This window comes from Pseudorasbora parva, chromosome 2, assembly GCF_024679245.1.
Source record: "Pseudorasbora parva isolate DD20220531a chromosome 2, ASM2467924v1, whole genome shotgun sequence".
In the NCBI taxonomy this organism is placed as follows: Eukaryota; Metazoa; Chordata; class Actinopteri; order Cypriniformes; family Gobionidae; genus Pseudorasbora; species Pseudorasbora parva.
The window spans coordinates 33,735,561-33,751,535 of NC_090173.1; the positions used below are offsets into that span (position 1 = coordinate 33,735,561).

General features: G+C 41.5%; 1 protein-coding gene across 4 annotated transcripts in view; it reads left to right on the plus strand.

Annotated features, from left to right (window-relative positions):
• The first annotated feature begins 976 nt into the window (after nucleotides 1-976).
• nacc1a (nucleus accumbens associated 1, BEN and BTB (POZ) domain containing a) overlaps nucleotides 977-15,975 on the plus strand; it is a 16,871-nt gene continuing 1,872 nt past the window's right edge. Inside the window, exons 1-6 of one of the 4 annotated variants that reach the window (XM_067417439.1) lie at nucleotides 977-1,128; nucleotides 5,185-6,219; nucleotides 8,642-8,812; nucleotides 10,666-10,771; nucleotides 10,858-10,955; nucleotides 12,873-15,975. The exon at nucleotides 12,873-15,975 is cut by the window's right edge and continues 1,872 nt beyond it. In XM_067417439.1, coding sequence (XP_067273540.1) covers nucleotides 5,214-6,219; nucleotides 8,642-8,812; nucleotides 10,666-10,771; nucleotides 10,858-10,955; nucleotides 12,873-13,180 — 1,689 coding nt within the window. In that variant the 5' untranslated portion in view covers nucleotides 977-1,128; nucleotides 5,185-5,213 and the 3' untranslated portion in view covers nucleotides 13,181-15,975. The other 3 variants (XM_067417419.1, XM_067417447.1, XM_067417428.1) reach the window with 3 other exon arrangements.

Consider the following 15,975-nt stretch of genomic DNA (forward strand, 5'->3'; position numbering starts at 1 on the left):
CATGAAGCGGTAGGCCACATAAAATCACCGAGCGCGCTCATGGTATGCTGAGGCTCACAGAAGTCGCCAACAACTTTCTGCAGTCAATAGCTACAGACCTCCTAACTTCGTGTGGCCTTTAGATTAGCTCAAGATCAGTGCATAGAGAGTCATAGAGATCAGGGCGATGTAATCAAGAGCGGGGAAATAATAAAAGTTGCAATCTGATGTACAAGTCTGGGTTTGCCAGGAGAATGGCAATTGCCTGACTGCACTGTGCCAAGTGTAAAGTTTGGTATGGTGTGGGTTGTTTCGGACAATTTCATTTTCCCAACTTTGTGGGAAAAGTTCGGGGATGGCCCCTTCCTGTTCCAACATGACTGTGCACTAGTACACAAGGTCCATAAACTCATGGATGAGTGCGTTTGGTGTGGAGGAACTTGACTGGCCTGCACAGAGTCCTGACCTCAACCTGACAGAACAACTTTGGGATGAATTAGAGCGGAGACTGCGAGCCCTGTCTTCTTGTCCAACATCAGTGCCTGACCTCACAAATGCGCTTCTAGAAATTTTTTCAAAATTGATTGTCATTAAAGTTCATGTGCATGTAAAGGAGGCATCAGAAAACTTTTGGCAATATATTGTATACATGCATGTGTGTATTTATATATACACATAATGATTAGGCTATACACAACACACACACATAATATAATAATAGTATAATAATAAATATATATATATATATATATATATAAATATAAATATATATATATATATATATATATATATATATATATATATATATATATATATATATATATATATATATATATATATATATATATATAGTGCTTTAGAAGGGGACAGAAAGGCATAAACATAAATATTTGCAGTATAATAATAAACATACCAATCTGGCAACCCAGTGTTTTCACTTTCACCAAATCGTGACTACGGAAGCCCGTGCGCACGTTTTTCAGAAACAAAAATGCAATTGGTAATGTAGCTCACAGGGGTAATGTAAGGACATCTATAGGGTCATCATATGACGTCACGCGTTCGTATAGTTTTCCTCTAGAGTAAAACACATAGAAGTATGACCTGCAGACGGTGCGGGCAATCTTATATGGATTATTCGAGCCAACAGTGAGTATTTCATGCTTCCCATTGAAAATATCTTGAGAGTCGCCCACTAGCTTCATTATATATTTTTAGGGATTCTTTTCTATCGAGCTGGCTAAATAAATATACATAAATCTTGGATCCTACTCTTATTAAACATGCGAGAAATATTAAAAGCAAATGCACCGAACTTGACTAGGCTAACCATTTCGGGACGCAGTAAAATTCCCCAACTCTAAACGTTGCATCAATATAAGGCAAACTTGATTTGATGTTCCCGTTAACGTTCCCTCGCGGTGTACTGTTATGAGTTCATGGCGTTCTCTGCGTGCTCTATATTGGAGATCTGTCTGGCGAGACGTAGAGGCATGGCCTACTTTTTGCGCACGTATGGAAACGAGGCGGTGGCTCTTTTCGCTGTTGCTGTGCCAGCCTATGCGCAAATACATCTCGACGCTGGATAGGTCTCCTGGCATTGAGGCTGCGCCTGTGATGATCATGCGATTGAGTGACGATGGGGAGTCATGTCTAGTCTATGCATGATCAGTGTCTCTGCGCTCCGTATCCCGCTGGAAAAAGAGTTCGCGCTCGATGGCTCTGCAATCGACTTCGCGCCTATGCCCACAATGAATGGCTGTTTCCAGCGCGAGACAGACGAGGCGAGAGAGTGAAGGAGAGCGAGCGCGTCGGACTCCATTGAAACACTTTGAAACGGCCTCCAGCTAGGGGTGAGTATCCTGCCTTCGAGTCCCCGCAGCGGGTCATGTGAGGCTGCGTGACACGCGAGGACGGCGCGCGAGCGGCCGTATAGGCATTTCGGCTCAAATCCGGTGGCTTTGAGATGTTTGGGGGGCATTGTTTTGGGGAAGGTGTGCGGTGGGGGATGGGCACAGACTAATGGTACCAACAAAAAGTTTAACCACTTCACCGACCTCACTGACATGGCTGAACGCTCGTGCTGGCAGATGTTCCGGAGTCAGATCTGGCTAATTTAAAAACCTGATTTCCGGGATATTTTTTTGTCCGTCACACGAAAGGCTCATATTCGTGAATTTAGTTTGAAGATACCACTTTGAGCATGATTGATGTTGTTGTGGCGACGAGTAGTTCAATCATTTTCTTATTGGCGGAGCTGACCCCCCCTACTGTCAGCGCTGGTTTAGTCTGGCTCGCCCCCAGTTCGTGCATTTGTCCCGGGATGACCTGTTGATGTCTCTGAAATAAGATAAGGTGGGGTATCCGAACTAGAGCTATATCGCTGTGGAACATTAACTTTGAAATTCCGTGGACTGAAAAGTATGCACTTGGGTATTTAAGGATGCTAATAGCCGGCTGTTCATCCAATCGTTAGAGATTGTTGAGTGCTGCCGTTGAAATTGAGTAGTGTGGACAACGGGGCGAACCCTCATGTCAGCGGCGCCGCGTACGAGACGGACCCGTCTAGGCCCGAGGATGTAGGCACGCTCGCTCTCGGTGCGGTGCATTGGCAAAGACGGGACAAGAGCGGCAAACTTGCTCGGTTCGCGCGACCCTCGGTGCGTCGCGGCGTTTCCCCCCGCTGCGTTTGTGCTCGCTCGCATGTAGGTGCTGCATTTCTCACAGAGTGGCTCATAGTGGGCGCTTTTGCCATCGTTCTTCACCCCCCTTCACGGCCCGTGCCAGTGGAGACCTCCGGACGGACGGGCAGATTGACTTACACACGGTTAGCCTGCCGCCGACACAGCCTCATAACACTGCTGTACTGGCAGGTCTGGCGGCCAAAGGTTTGCTTATTATTTTCTTATATTCTACTCAACTGTTCTGCATTTTTGAATTAGTGTTAGTGTATGCATCGTCGTATGTCCAGTGGCTCCGCCTGCACGTCCATCACACACGATTGGCATCTCAGTATTATACCGGATTCCAAAGCTGTGCTGTTTTTTTCCCCCTCAATGTATCTTGGTTCTCGACTGGAGTTCAACCAGTAAACTTCCCAATGCCCCAATCATTATATTTGAGTTATTTTTTCATCTTCTTTTTTAACAATTAGTCTGCTAAAACATGTAATGTAATAGCTATACATGTGTGTGTAATATAAATAGTGTAACATGCATCAAATTACTCTAATGGAAAATCAGGGACTTCACGTCTTGCTGAGCTGTCACTCAGACATGTTTGTGTGTGCATCATACAACCTTGGTGAACAAAATGTACTTTTATTATTTGCCCCCTCTTTAACAATTCTATTTAAAACATCTGTAGTGACCATTTGTGTTGTTTGTCTGTTATGTGTTCTTTCAAAACGATTGTAGTCTAGTTGAGCAGAGAAGTTCTTCAGCTCTTTCAGTTCTTCTATTTGTATTTATTTTTGTTTTCCTAGAAGGAGGCAGAATGTCCTAACATCTCATAATATAAAACCTTCCAGAGTTCCCCCCCCCCCCCTGGTTAAATATAGATGATAATCACAGTTAATTAGTTTAATATATTTTACGTTCACAGTTTCTGTTAATAATAAAAAAGGTAATACAATAAAACGATACAAGTCTTTGAATTTGACAATGTGGGACCTTGAAGTTACACGAGTTGAGAACCACTGACACTAAGTCTCACTTTTGGGGGGGAAAAGTAAACCACTCTTTGATACTTACTAAAAGTGTCCCAGTTAACCTGAATTTACACTTGTTAAGGTATAGAATTTGTCATTGAGAATAAGTTCAATTGAGAATAAGTACATTTCCTTAGTATACTTGATTGTTCATTAGTACATTAATATTAAAGTTAGTTGAGAAGTGAGATTACTTTCTCTAGGTGTTTTTAGACTCATGTTAAAAGTTTCATATGGGCAGTTTGAGGAGAGTCTTTAAAAGGTTGTGCCCCCCTCTCACACACAGTGATAACTATACCTAAGGTGTCCCTCTCCTCCCCCATCCCAAGGGAAAGCTTCTTAAATAAACCCTGGGCCTCTCAGTGTGTATGTGTGCCACCGCTCTCTGGCCAACTGTAAACAAGCCGTTTTGTCTGATGTCTATGGTTTGTGTGTGTGTGCATGCAAGGGAGGGGGGAGCGAGCCTGAAGTCAGACAAAGAGGGTACTTCTTTTACCACAAATGTCCTGTTAGTTCTGTGTGATCAGATCAGATTCAGTGATTTTTAATGCGATGGCTTGTGTGGGAAACATGTGCCCAGATGTTTTGCCTACCTCTAATCTTAATGTGTGAAGTATATCACATCACACGCAGTGTTATTCTGCCGTGTTGGTTTAGCTGACATAATTTGAGGGCTGTTTTTACTTCACCAAATGATTGTTAAACAATAAGCCACAATTTTTCTGTTGACAGCAAAATGCCAATCTGTACGTTCTCAAAAAGTAATGCTACTCGTTCTGCTGACTCACAAAAAATGTCTCTCCCCCAAACACATATAAGGGTATTTGTTGCTTAAAAGGAGGGACCACAGTTTTAAACTTTTTTATACTTGTAACATGTTGGAGTAGAAAGTTCAGGTCATAATGAATTTCCCCAGCAGCTTGGCTGTGAGCTGAAATGATGGCTTGGCTCATGGTGTCACATTTAGACTAATAAGACTGACTGCAGTGTCAGTCAAAGCCCATTGTTTTCCACCCTCTTCCTCAACTATGACCTCAATCACTGGTTTAGTATCTCTCTCGCACTCTCCCCCTCTCTCCCTCCCTGATGTAGTACTGTAAAGAGTGCCATTTTATCTCTGTCTCAGCTGAATCACCATCTCATTCAGATTAGCAGTCACATCCCGCTCACAGGATTTTAGAGGCGGCTCGCCAACCCCCCTATTATTTTTCAGAGTATGCAATGTTTTAGGCCAGTCTGTTAAAGGTGCCTATCGGCTCATCCCTGGGGTCTTATACATTTCACCTTCTAATGTAACAGTCTGTTTCCAATAACCGTTTGTGTGTCTGCAATAAATTGTTTGATTTAGTGGATTTTACTGCTTCAAAAGCAAGTGATGGTTGCAATGAGTCTTTAGGGATGAACTGCTGTGCTGCTGATAGAATGCTGCTGACAAAGATCTCTTTCTTTCTCTTCCATCTGTCTTTCCCTCCTTCTGTTCCTCCAATGCCGCTCAGATTTCTCTGGTGGTGCTGGCCATAGCGCCATGGCTCAGACCCTTCAGATGGCGATCCCAAACTTCGGCAACAATGTCCTGGAGTGTTTAAACGAGCAGCGGCTACAGGGCCTGTACTGCGACGTGTCCGTGGTGGTGAAAGGCCACACCTTTAAAGCTCACCGTGCCGTGCTGGCAGCCAGCAGCTCCTACTTCCGTGACCTTTTCAACAGCAGCGCGGGCAGCAAAACCCCTACGGTGGTGGAGTTGCCCCCGGCCGTGCAGCCACAGAGCTTTCAGCAGATCCTGGCTTTTTGCTACACCGGCCGCCTCAGCATGAACGTCGGAGACCAGTTTCTGCTCATGTACACGGCTGGCTTTCTCCAGATCCAGCAGATCATGGAGAAGGGCACGGAGTTCTTCTTGAAGGTCAGCTCGCCCAGCTGTGACTCACAGGGCCTTCATACCGAAGAAACTCCTCCATCGGAGCCTCAGAGTCCCGTCACCCAGACGGCGGCAGGGGCCGCGGCGAATGGAGGCGGAGGGGTGGTGGCTACGGCAGCCAGTCGGCCCGCTTCCTGCTTGACCCCGTTGCCCCTGGTGTCTCGGGTGAAGACAGAGCAGCCGGAGGCTTCGCCCTATTCTGTTGTGTGCACACCGGTGGCCAAGCGGCTCTGGGAGGGAAGCAACCGGGAAGGCGGCGGAGGCTCAGGCGCAGCCGGAGGAGGAGGGATGAGGAAGGCGGCCCGCTTTTCTCAAGAGATGGCACGTGGAAGTGCCATCCAGCAGCAAAGTAGCATGGGACTTGGTATGGGTCTTGGAATGGGCACGGGGGGCCACAGTGGCGGTGGCAGCACCACCAACGGCAATGGCACGAGCAGTGCCACTCCTGAGGGCACTAGCCCTGGTACATTGAGTGCCTATGCCAGCGATTCACCCATCTCTTACCATGACGATGAGGAAGAGGAAGAAGCGGTGGATGACGGCACTGAAGAGCAGTACAGGCAGATCTGCAACATGTACACCATGTACAGCATGCTAAACGTGGGAGCTACAGGTGAGTCCACAGCCCTGCGTGAAATTAAATGCTTAAAATGATTAAATCATTACTCAATCATTTTATATTATAATCATTTACTGAACCTCATGTTGTTTCAAACCTGTATGATGACCTTTTCTTCCATGGAAAAGAACAGGTAACATTTTAATAATGTACTGGTTGTCTCCCATGCAATTACAATGAATGTGAAATGAAGCTTTCAGTGTTAAAAAAAAAAAAAAAAGATTCAAATGCGTCATAAAAGCTGTTGACTCTTGAACCGCGTTTCCACCGCAGGAACTTTCCCCAGGAACTAGGGACTTTAGGGTGGTACTCTGTATTTCTCGACCGCAGGAACTAGGGTCTAAAGGAAGTTCCAGGTAAATATTTCCCCCTCCAAACGGCCCTGCTCGCGAGGTAGTACTTTTTCAAAGTTCAGGAACTTTTGAGGGTGGGACGCTGAACATGCTGATTGGTTTAGCTCACACAGCATTTTATTTCAACCGGCATTTTTAAAAGTCTTTTGCAAGGTTCGTTCTGAAGGCGCGCGCTCATCCCAGCCATCTCACGGTCAATGTCCGTATGGCTCATAATAACACATTGTCATTTATAATCTATCTTTACAAGCTTTCAGAATACGCTTTACTATCAGTGCTCTTTTCCGCCGTTTTGTTAATTAACTCTTTAGTAAACCAATACATAACCAACAAAAGCAGCACAGCTTGAATCTCCTCCATACTTGTTATTGTTGCAGACAGTGTCGCGCAAAAATGATTACTGTCCGTCGCTGACTGGGAGGAGCAGTCCTACATCACCAGAACTAATTCGCCTAATCTTCACGGTACTTTAGACCGCAGTGGAAACGCAGATAGTAGCAGGTCTGGGGGAAAAATTTTCTTGGTACAAATTGTTCCGGGTAGTTATGGTGGAAACAGCTTCGCAGTATCATTTCAAGTCTTCTGAAGCCATACGATAGCTTTGTGTGAGAAATGTAATTTTTCAATTAACAAAATCTAAATGAAATGGAAAAATTTTAATGAATTTTTTTTTTTTAAATACATGCTATTGATTTAATTTTGAACGATTCATTCATGAAACCAACCCCCACCCACCCACACGCACATGTCGTGTTTCCATGTTTTATGGGGACTTTCCATAGGCGTAATGGATTTCATACTGTACAAACTGTACATCCTATCCCCTTACACTGCCCCTGCCCCTAAACCTACCCATCACAGGAAACATTCTGCATTTTTACTTTCTCAAAAAAACTCCTTTTGTATGATTTATAAGATGTTTTCCTCATGGGGACCTAAAAATGTCCCCACAGGGACAAGGATTTCGGATATTGCCATCTTTGTGGGGACATTTTGTCCCCATAACGTACGGATTACCAGGCCACACACACACACTTTAAATCTTGTAATTTTTTATCAATGCCAGCTCATTTATTTTTAATACATTTAATACTCTGGTGAAATGACAGACGTGTCTCTGGTGACTTATGTAGTTGATTGCAACTTCCATCCACATCAATTAAATCAGTAAACAACCGATGGATACAATCATGTTCCTCCCATACATTTTCTTTATTGCTGAATGTTACATTCAGATGTACATCACAGTGAGTAAGGATTAAAAGTTTTTGTTTTTGCGCAACTTTTATTTATTCAGTGGTAATCTTTCCCTCCCATGACCTGTTAACGGTTGGATCAATGATCCAGTCTGGTTTGGGAATGAATAATTCAAACTGGTTTTGTGAACTGTATTAACGGATTCTTTAAAACGATTTTTCCATTCATTCATTCAACTCTCATGATTTTAACTGTACAATGACACGAAACACCAGCTCCAGTCCCTGTACATGATTGCATGTAAAGAAAACGACCAGAACATGGTTAAAATGTTGTATTCTGTGTTCCGCTGAAGAATAAAGATGTCATAGAGGTTTGATGAAGACAGAATTTTCATTTAAGTTTTAAAATAGCACTTCCCGAACCAGCACTTCCTTTGATCCTGCATGTGTTGAAATGTATACAGACTCCTGCTTTTTTTGGTTCCCATTTTAACAAGTTAACTATTGTCAACTTTTATGCTTCTTAAATAAGAATATCATCATAGCTAAATTCACACTTTTTGTTAAATGCTTCAACTGTTTGGAGCTCATGAATATTTTATCACAAGGTCTTATCTTCTCAGAGACGGCATGAAAACTGAATGTGTTCTGATGCCTTTGGATTTCACAGGTCTTTTATTAGTTTGGTCCCAAGAGGTCTGCATTATCTGTCTGTTTTTGAGAGTCAAAAGGCTTGAGTGCTGGTTTAATCTTCGCGACTGTCTAGACTGCATGTGCCGAGATCACGTTTTTGTCTTCACACTTTCTCTACTCTCCATAAACTTCCTTTATCTCTTTTTTTTTCTTTCTTCTCCTCGTCTTCAGCGGGTGAGCGTGTCGAGGCCCTCCCGGACCACTCAGAGACGCGGCCTAGGATGCGCGGCCGGCAGGATCTCGCCTCTCTCCCTGCTGAGCTCATAGCTCAGATCGGCAACCGCTGTCATCCCAAACTTTATGAGGAAGGTGACCCCGCAGAGAAACTGGAGCTAGTTTCAGGTCTGAGTCTGATCGTTGTAACTGCTCCTTGAGAAAACGCAACCGATGAGCCAAAACATCTGGAGTCAGTAGTGTATTCTAGTTATTACCCTGTACTCACTGTAAAAAAACATCTGCTGATAAAACAATGTTAATCTATAGAAAAGACAAATAGGGAGTATAACAGGCATCATACAATTGAGTCATGTTCAATAGCCCATGAAAAGCAAAGGATCTCTCGTGGTGATTGACAGGTCAACCGTGTTTGGAGAAGCCATGTTTTGGTATTGTGGTGTAAAACAGGTTTTGTTGAGTGACTGTAAGGTAATGGAGGCTTTTATGAGCTGTGAAGCGTGGCCTTAAGAGACTCTGAGCTATCCGACTGGAACTGTTCAGTACACATAACGGAGGAATTCTGCTAATCGCTGGAACTTTATTTAAACAGCAGTCGCGTATATAAACATGCAGCTCAAAGTGCTTTACAAATACGATAAAAGAAAGCATTCAAACAAGACCAGACATGAAGCAATATAAAGTGGAAAATGAAATGAGGAATTGAAACAAGACGAGAAGGCTAACGATAAAAAGTTTTTTTGGGGGGAAAATATCATCAGAAAGTCATTAAATGATGAGCAAATACAAAAGTGCTGGAGGAGTGAAAAGAAAAAATGGAAATGAGACAAAAATGTTTAATTAAGAGCATGATGGAAAATAAGCTTTTGAATGATTCTGAAATGTTTTTTTAGTAAAGCCTCCCCATCCAAAGGAGGCAGGTTTTTGTTTTTTGAATTAAAGTCGGCTGACTTTTCATTTATAACCCTGGAAAACTGAGCAAGCCAGTGCTTGATAATCAGACACAAACAGCCAGTCAATCTCAGTATAAGTGTGTGTATATGCAGTGTAAAGTCTAGGAATAGGAGCAAATTGCAGTTTACTCAAATTCACTCATTTCCAGGTTTATATAGGTTTAAATATATATGATATTTATTAGACCTTTAGATTCTACTGTATATAATGTACCATTCAAAATTTTGGGTCAGTAAGATTTTTTTAATTATTATTATTTATATGAAAGAAATTAATTCTTAAAAACATTTATAATAAATTAAAAAGAAATGTAAATAATAAATGACATCTAAAAAACATTTTTACATTTAAATACATTTTTATTTTTTTACTGTTGTTTTGATAAAATGAATGCAGCCTTGGTTTCAAAAAACAAAAAATCCCCAAACATTTGAACAGCAGTGTATGTGTATTTTATAGCATGAGAGTTGTTTTATGTACAGTATTGCCATTTTACTTGTTTTAGTTGGAGCCAATCTATTATTTGTTTCTTGAGTTATGCGTGTTGCTGCTACTGTTTGACAATCACCATAGAAGCCATCTTAAATCTTTTCTTTCACAGCCCACAGTGGATTTTTGTTTTCTTTTACTGGTCTCTGGTGACTGGCTGAGTATTGATTTGAATTTTAAAAATTAAGAGATTCTTAAATCAACTGCAGCCTGATATGATTTATATGTATAGTGAAAAGTTGGATTTCATTAGAAACTGTACTGAGCACAGTGACGTTCTCACAAGCCATATTTAATGAAGAAATATGTGCAGAAAAGCTACACAAATAGAAAACAGTTGTTAATGGAACACTCACTGCTTCAACTTTACAGGTCACAGTCAGTACTGTCACACATTGAATGATCTTTACCTCTAAGAAGGAGAGCTGAAATTTTGGAATTTGAATACATTAATGCAAATCGCTGAGTCATAAAGCGTTTGTCAGTCTTTCAGTATGTATCTGCTTGTATATCTTGAGGATGTTAATATGAAGTAAGATTCACACCTTTTAATCAATATTCATATATTTTGTCCACAGGCACCAGCGTGTACATTTCACGAGCTCAGCTGATGAACTGTCACGTCAGTGCAGGGACCAGACACAAAGTCCTTCTGAGGAGGCTACTGGCTGCTTTCTTCGATAGGTACGTCTGAGAAACACTGAAGATGTCTTCCATAATAGTGAAAGTGCATGGCCTCTAGCTTTACTGTTTCTGTTTTTGACGCACAGGAGCACACTGGCCAACAGTTGTGGAACCGGCATCCGTTCTTCCACCAATGACCCCAGCCGTAAGCCACTGGACAGCAGAGTGTTGCACGCAGTTAAGTGTGAGTTCCCGCTCTTTTATATCTCAGATACTCAGAGCATCTCATTTGTGTACCTATTAAGGCCTGCTATACCAAGATAACTATATTATAGTTTTAATTAATAATCGTTCTATGAGAATAGCGTAGGTCACACCAAAGCTAGAACAATAACGACACAGAGGATTTATATCATTGGAATCACTTTCAGAATTTTTTTTTTTCCCAGCTGATGAATGATAAAAATATTGACAGCCAATCAGAATCCACTTCAAGAGCATTTAACGTCTCAGATAACAACTTGAGTTAATGTTATTTGCTGCAAAAATGTAACATCATATTATAGACCGTAACAATGTTTATGTTGAGTTTGCCTAAAAAATTACATTTGAATTTAGGCTTTTATTCAAATATCAACTAATGATCTGTGCTGAATTAAATATGGTAAACCTGGAAGGATTTTTGAGCTTCCATGTTTATTAATTAATAGGGATGATAATAGGATTTTTTTTCCACCACAGAAACTTTCCTCAGGAACTAGGGACTTAGGGGGTGGTACTCAGTGTGTTTCGACTGCAGGAACCGGGGTCTAAATAGGGTTCAGTGTAAAAATGTCCCTTTAAACCAGCCCTGCTTGCGAGATTGAACTTTAAAAAAGTACTTAAACTTTCGGGGTTGGGACTTCGGTACTGAACATACTGATTGGTTGAGCTCACGCAGCATTTTATTTCAACCTAAAAGTCTGTCGCTGTGAGTGCAGTAAGAGTTGTTAGCTATTCGAATCAACAATGAAGTTTTAAAAAAACTGACCGATTGACCGCTGACCTGGTTTAGGCTTTATTAAGTGTATTTGCCGAAGATGAAATCCATTGGGATGTGGAAAGTCCTACATCACTGGACTAATTCATAGTACTTTAGACCGCATTGGATGCGCAGACAGCAGCAGGTCTGGAAGAAAAGAAAAAAGGTTCCTGGAGGAAAAATTGTTTCAGGTAATTTCGGTGGAAACTTATATCTGGTTTATAACTGGCTTATAACAAACAATTATTGGCCTATTCCGATATTTGTCACTTGCTCTTTTATTTGAAGCTTTGTCATTAAAATAGATAGTGTTCTGATCCTGTTTTAAATGAGCACATTTCAAAATCAAGAGTTTATTGCTGCATCATCAATAATTGCTATTGAATATGAATTGAATCCGTTTAACATTCAGCATGCGAACATAAATTCAACAGAAAGATACAAATGAAATAAACTATGCTTTTTCAGTTAGGTTTAAAAGTAGACTTCAGGTATAGAAATTAAAGTAAACAAATGTAAAATAACACTGAAGAATATGCAATGTATAAATTAAATGCATATTAAACCTCATTAAAGTTACAAAAATAGTTAATTTTTTTGATTAACATTAAATCATAAACAGCAGCGCAGCAGGAATCTTAGTATTACATTACTGCTGTTACTTTAAGAGCTGCATGGATCCAATATAGTGTTACACAAGTGTTTTATTTCTCAGCTGTTTAGGTTTTTTAAAGACATAACCGACTGTTTACAAGGATACTCGCCAAGACGGCAATTTTGATATAATATTTTGTGACTTAAAAGAAGCAAATGGCCACTCGCTTCAGTATTCGCACACATTCGGCTTTCCGGGAGTGCGCTATGGATGTGAACTCACACAGTGAGAATAACTGAGTTCTCTTTCGCGTCTTCTTGAGCTTGAATATTTACATTTTGGCTAAGCATAATCAGGAATATTTAGATTCTGGTTGACGAACAGTTGCCAGTTGTATAAACACAGCTGCTAAGTCTTAAGAACTAGTCAAAAGATCAGCAACCCCTTTTTGTCATTAAGTGCAATTTTTAAGTTTATGAATCACATAGTTTTCATTCTTGCTGTGAACGTGCCTTTAGAAATGTCTCGCTCCCGTATGTCAACAGTTTACTGCCAGAACTTCGCCACCAGCTTTAAAGAGAGCGAGATGAACGCCATTGCGGCAGACATGTGCACTAACGCTCGGCGCGTGGTGAGGAAGAGCTGGATCCCCAAGCTGAAGCTACTGATGGCGGAGGGCGACGCCTATGCCAATTTCCTCCCCGACAGCATCAAGATGGAAGCGGACGGCCTCAGCGGTGAGCCTGCCTTTGAGACCGCAAGCCTGGAGGGCGGCGCCTCGGTGGAGACCGGAGGATCTTCGGGCGAGTCTCTGCAGGGTGTGGGCGGAGACAACGGCACTTTGTTTCAATGAGCGGCCCGGCGAGGAAAGCCCCGCCCCATCCCCTCTGCCACCCCACCTCCTTCCCGCCTCCCACCCCGCTGCGTGACTCTGGGCTCTGCTGCTTTTGCCTGGGATGGGAAAGGGAGAGTCGGGTAGGAGATTGGAGGAGATAGCACGGTCTAGTATCGGAAGGAACACGGGGGGTTTACGGCAGGGGTGCCATTTTCTTTTCAATCATTTTTGTTTTTGCTGAATAACCCTCTTTTGCACAGAAGATCCCCTTTGCCTCCATGCTCGGCAAGTAAATCTAGTCACCAATGCTATAGGAATACATAATTATGGCCAGGAAAAGTTATTGTGATGGGAGGGCCAAGGTTCCCTGATCTCACTCTACTGAATTTGAATGTATTAGTTTGTAGCACCTGGCTATGTCAGACTAGCCGATTGTATTTGGCCCTGGAGAGAGACAGGAAAAATGCTTGTCATAAGATCTAAAGGAACAGCAGATGGAGAAAGTAGTGAGGGAGGAGAGGAGAAGGAGAAGTAGGTGGCATATTCTGTCTCTCATTCTGTCTAAAATGGAAAGAATCTGATATCCTCCTCTCCTTCCATTCCTCCCAAAATATATGTGGGATCTTAGTCTGCCACGTTCTTTGTTTTTTATGTCGCCGTTTTCTCCTTTCTCTTTCTACTTGTTCCACTGTGTGTGATTTTATATGAATCCAGCGTTGATGAAAGATGATTAAGGACTGTAAAGGATAAAAATATATTTATCTGCTCACACCTTTAGAGCTTGAGAGAGAGAGGGGGATTGTTTTAAAATCTCTTTTTTTTAAAGTTTTTTTTTTTTTTTTTTACTTAAATGTTTCTCAAGAGACACCTTGTTATTGGGCTTTAAATGGAAATGGTATGAAAAATGAGAAATATTTTTGCATAAGGATTATCTTGCATTTCAAAGACTGGTGCTTGGCTTCTATCTAGATTATGATCACTTCCATAGCAGAATTCGTGACATATGACTTGCGACTCTCATTGATTTAAAGCGATGGTTTATTCAAAAATGTACACTTTGTCTTCATTTATTCAACCTCATGTAAATCCAAATCTATATGATGTTCTTTATTCTATGAACAAAAAAGATTTTCTTTTTTCTCTCCATTCACTGAAAAGCAATGGGATTCAGTGGTAATTTGGACCCCGCTGACTTTCATTGTGTGTACAAAAACAGTTGAAACATTCTTAAATATCATCTTTTGTGTTCCATACAGTTTTAGAACAACATGAGTGAGTAAATGATGGCAGAATTGGATGAACTGTCCCTTTAAGAGGAAAGAAAAATTGCGTAGGACATAAAAACAAAGTGTTTTAGAGTGTAAACCTTTTAGCTTTCTTCCCCCATTATCGCACACAAACATGCTTTTACAGCCCAGGGGGAAACGGAGGTTGTGCTTCTTATTGTTAGTCACTTTACTGTCTTAAGGTTTGGGCCTGACTTTGTGTGTGTTTGGGAGTGGAGGAGGGTTTACATTGCCTGTGTCCCAGGAGAGGAGGAGCAGAATGATTAAGTCTCTTCATGTTGCCCATGTCCCTGTTTGGGCAGCTGTGTGTGCTTGTGTGTGTGTCTGTGCTCGCTTAGGCAAGCATGTGTGTGTCCGCACAAGTCACCATCTGTATACATTCCTTGCACATAGTTGGCACTGTGTATTTGCATGTGGGTGATGTGTTGATTCTGGGATTTAGGGTATATTTGTTTCTGCGTTGATGCATCGGAGGCGTCTTGTACGTATGATTTTAAGGAAATTCGGCCATCTGAAGGTTTGCCATAACCTGTGAACCTTTGCATAATACAGATTTCCATCAGGATTTGAATGGGATTGCATGTGATGTCTTAATGTGCTCTCAGGCATTGGGTTTTATATGCACATGCCTTGCAAAAACAGAAATAAGATACTTTAGGTGATTTTAATATTTCATGCCCAAATTATTAGGCCACGTGTGTTTGTATAAGTCATGTTTTTTTGTGCCTCTGATCTCCTGGGACACATACAGTAGCCGCCCCCTTTCTGACAGAGGAAATGGACCTCTTTGCACCTTTCGTAGACTGAACTAGAGCCTTTTGCACCTTTTTGTAGAGGAGAGTGGTGGATTGTGCACCTTTTTTGTAGAGCGTAATCGATGGTTTTTGGACTAAACTTCATGGATGTGTATGTGTTGGTGTCTGGCCCGGGACAGGATGCACCCCTGCGTCTGTGGCCAACTGTGTTGAATACTGATGTAAATATCGAAGAGACTGTTGAACAGATTTTGACCACGTTTTTAACAGGTTGTACGTCTTTTTAATTGATGGCTTACATTAGGTCTTTCACCCCTCTTGTTTTAGCTCATGTTTTTTTTTCCTTTCTACTTTTATTTGCATAACCAAGTCTGGCTTACCTGCTGTTTGTATATCTGGAAATTGTAGTTTTTTCTTGTTTTGTTTTCAGGCTTTAGAGTCTTAGGAAATAAAGTGGACTCCTGGCAAGTTTACGTCTTAAATGCAGTCTGGTTCAGGTCTGACCAGTGACCCCGTTTCTTTTTTTTTTCTGTATTCTTTTGGACCAGAAGACAATAATGCCTCTAGTGTAGAAATGTGTAACATTCGCCAATCCTGCAAAATCAACATCTAGGAATGTGCATGCTTTCATTCCTAACCTCTGTTTCATTTCTTCATTCTTTTAGCAGACCACGTGTACTGTATTTTCTTTTCAACTACTACTAATTCAAGGTGAAAGAGTTGACTTGCCAAGTTTTTTAAGGATACAATATAGAGTTGTTTGACTGATGAT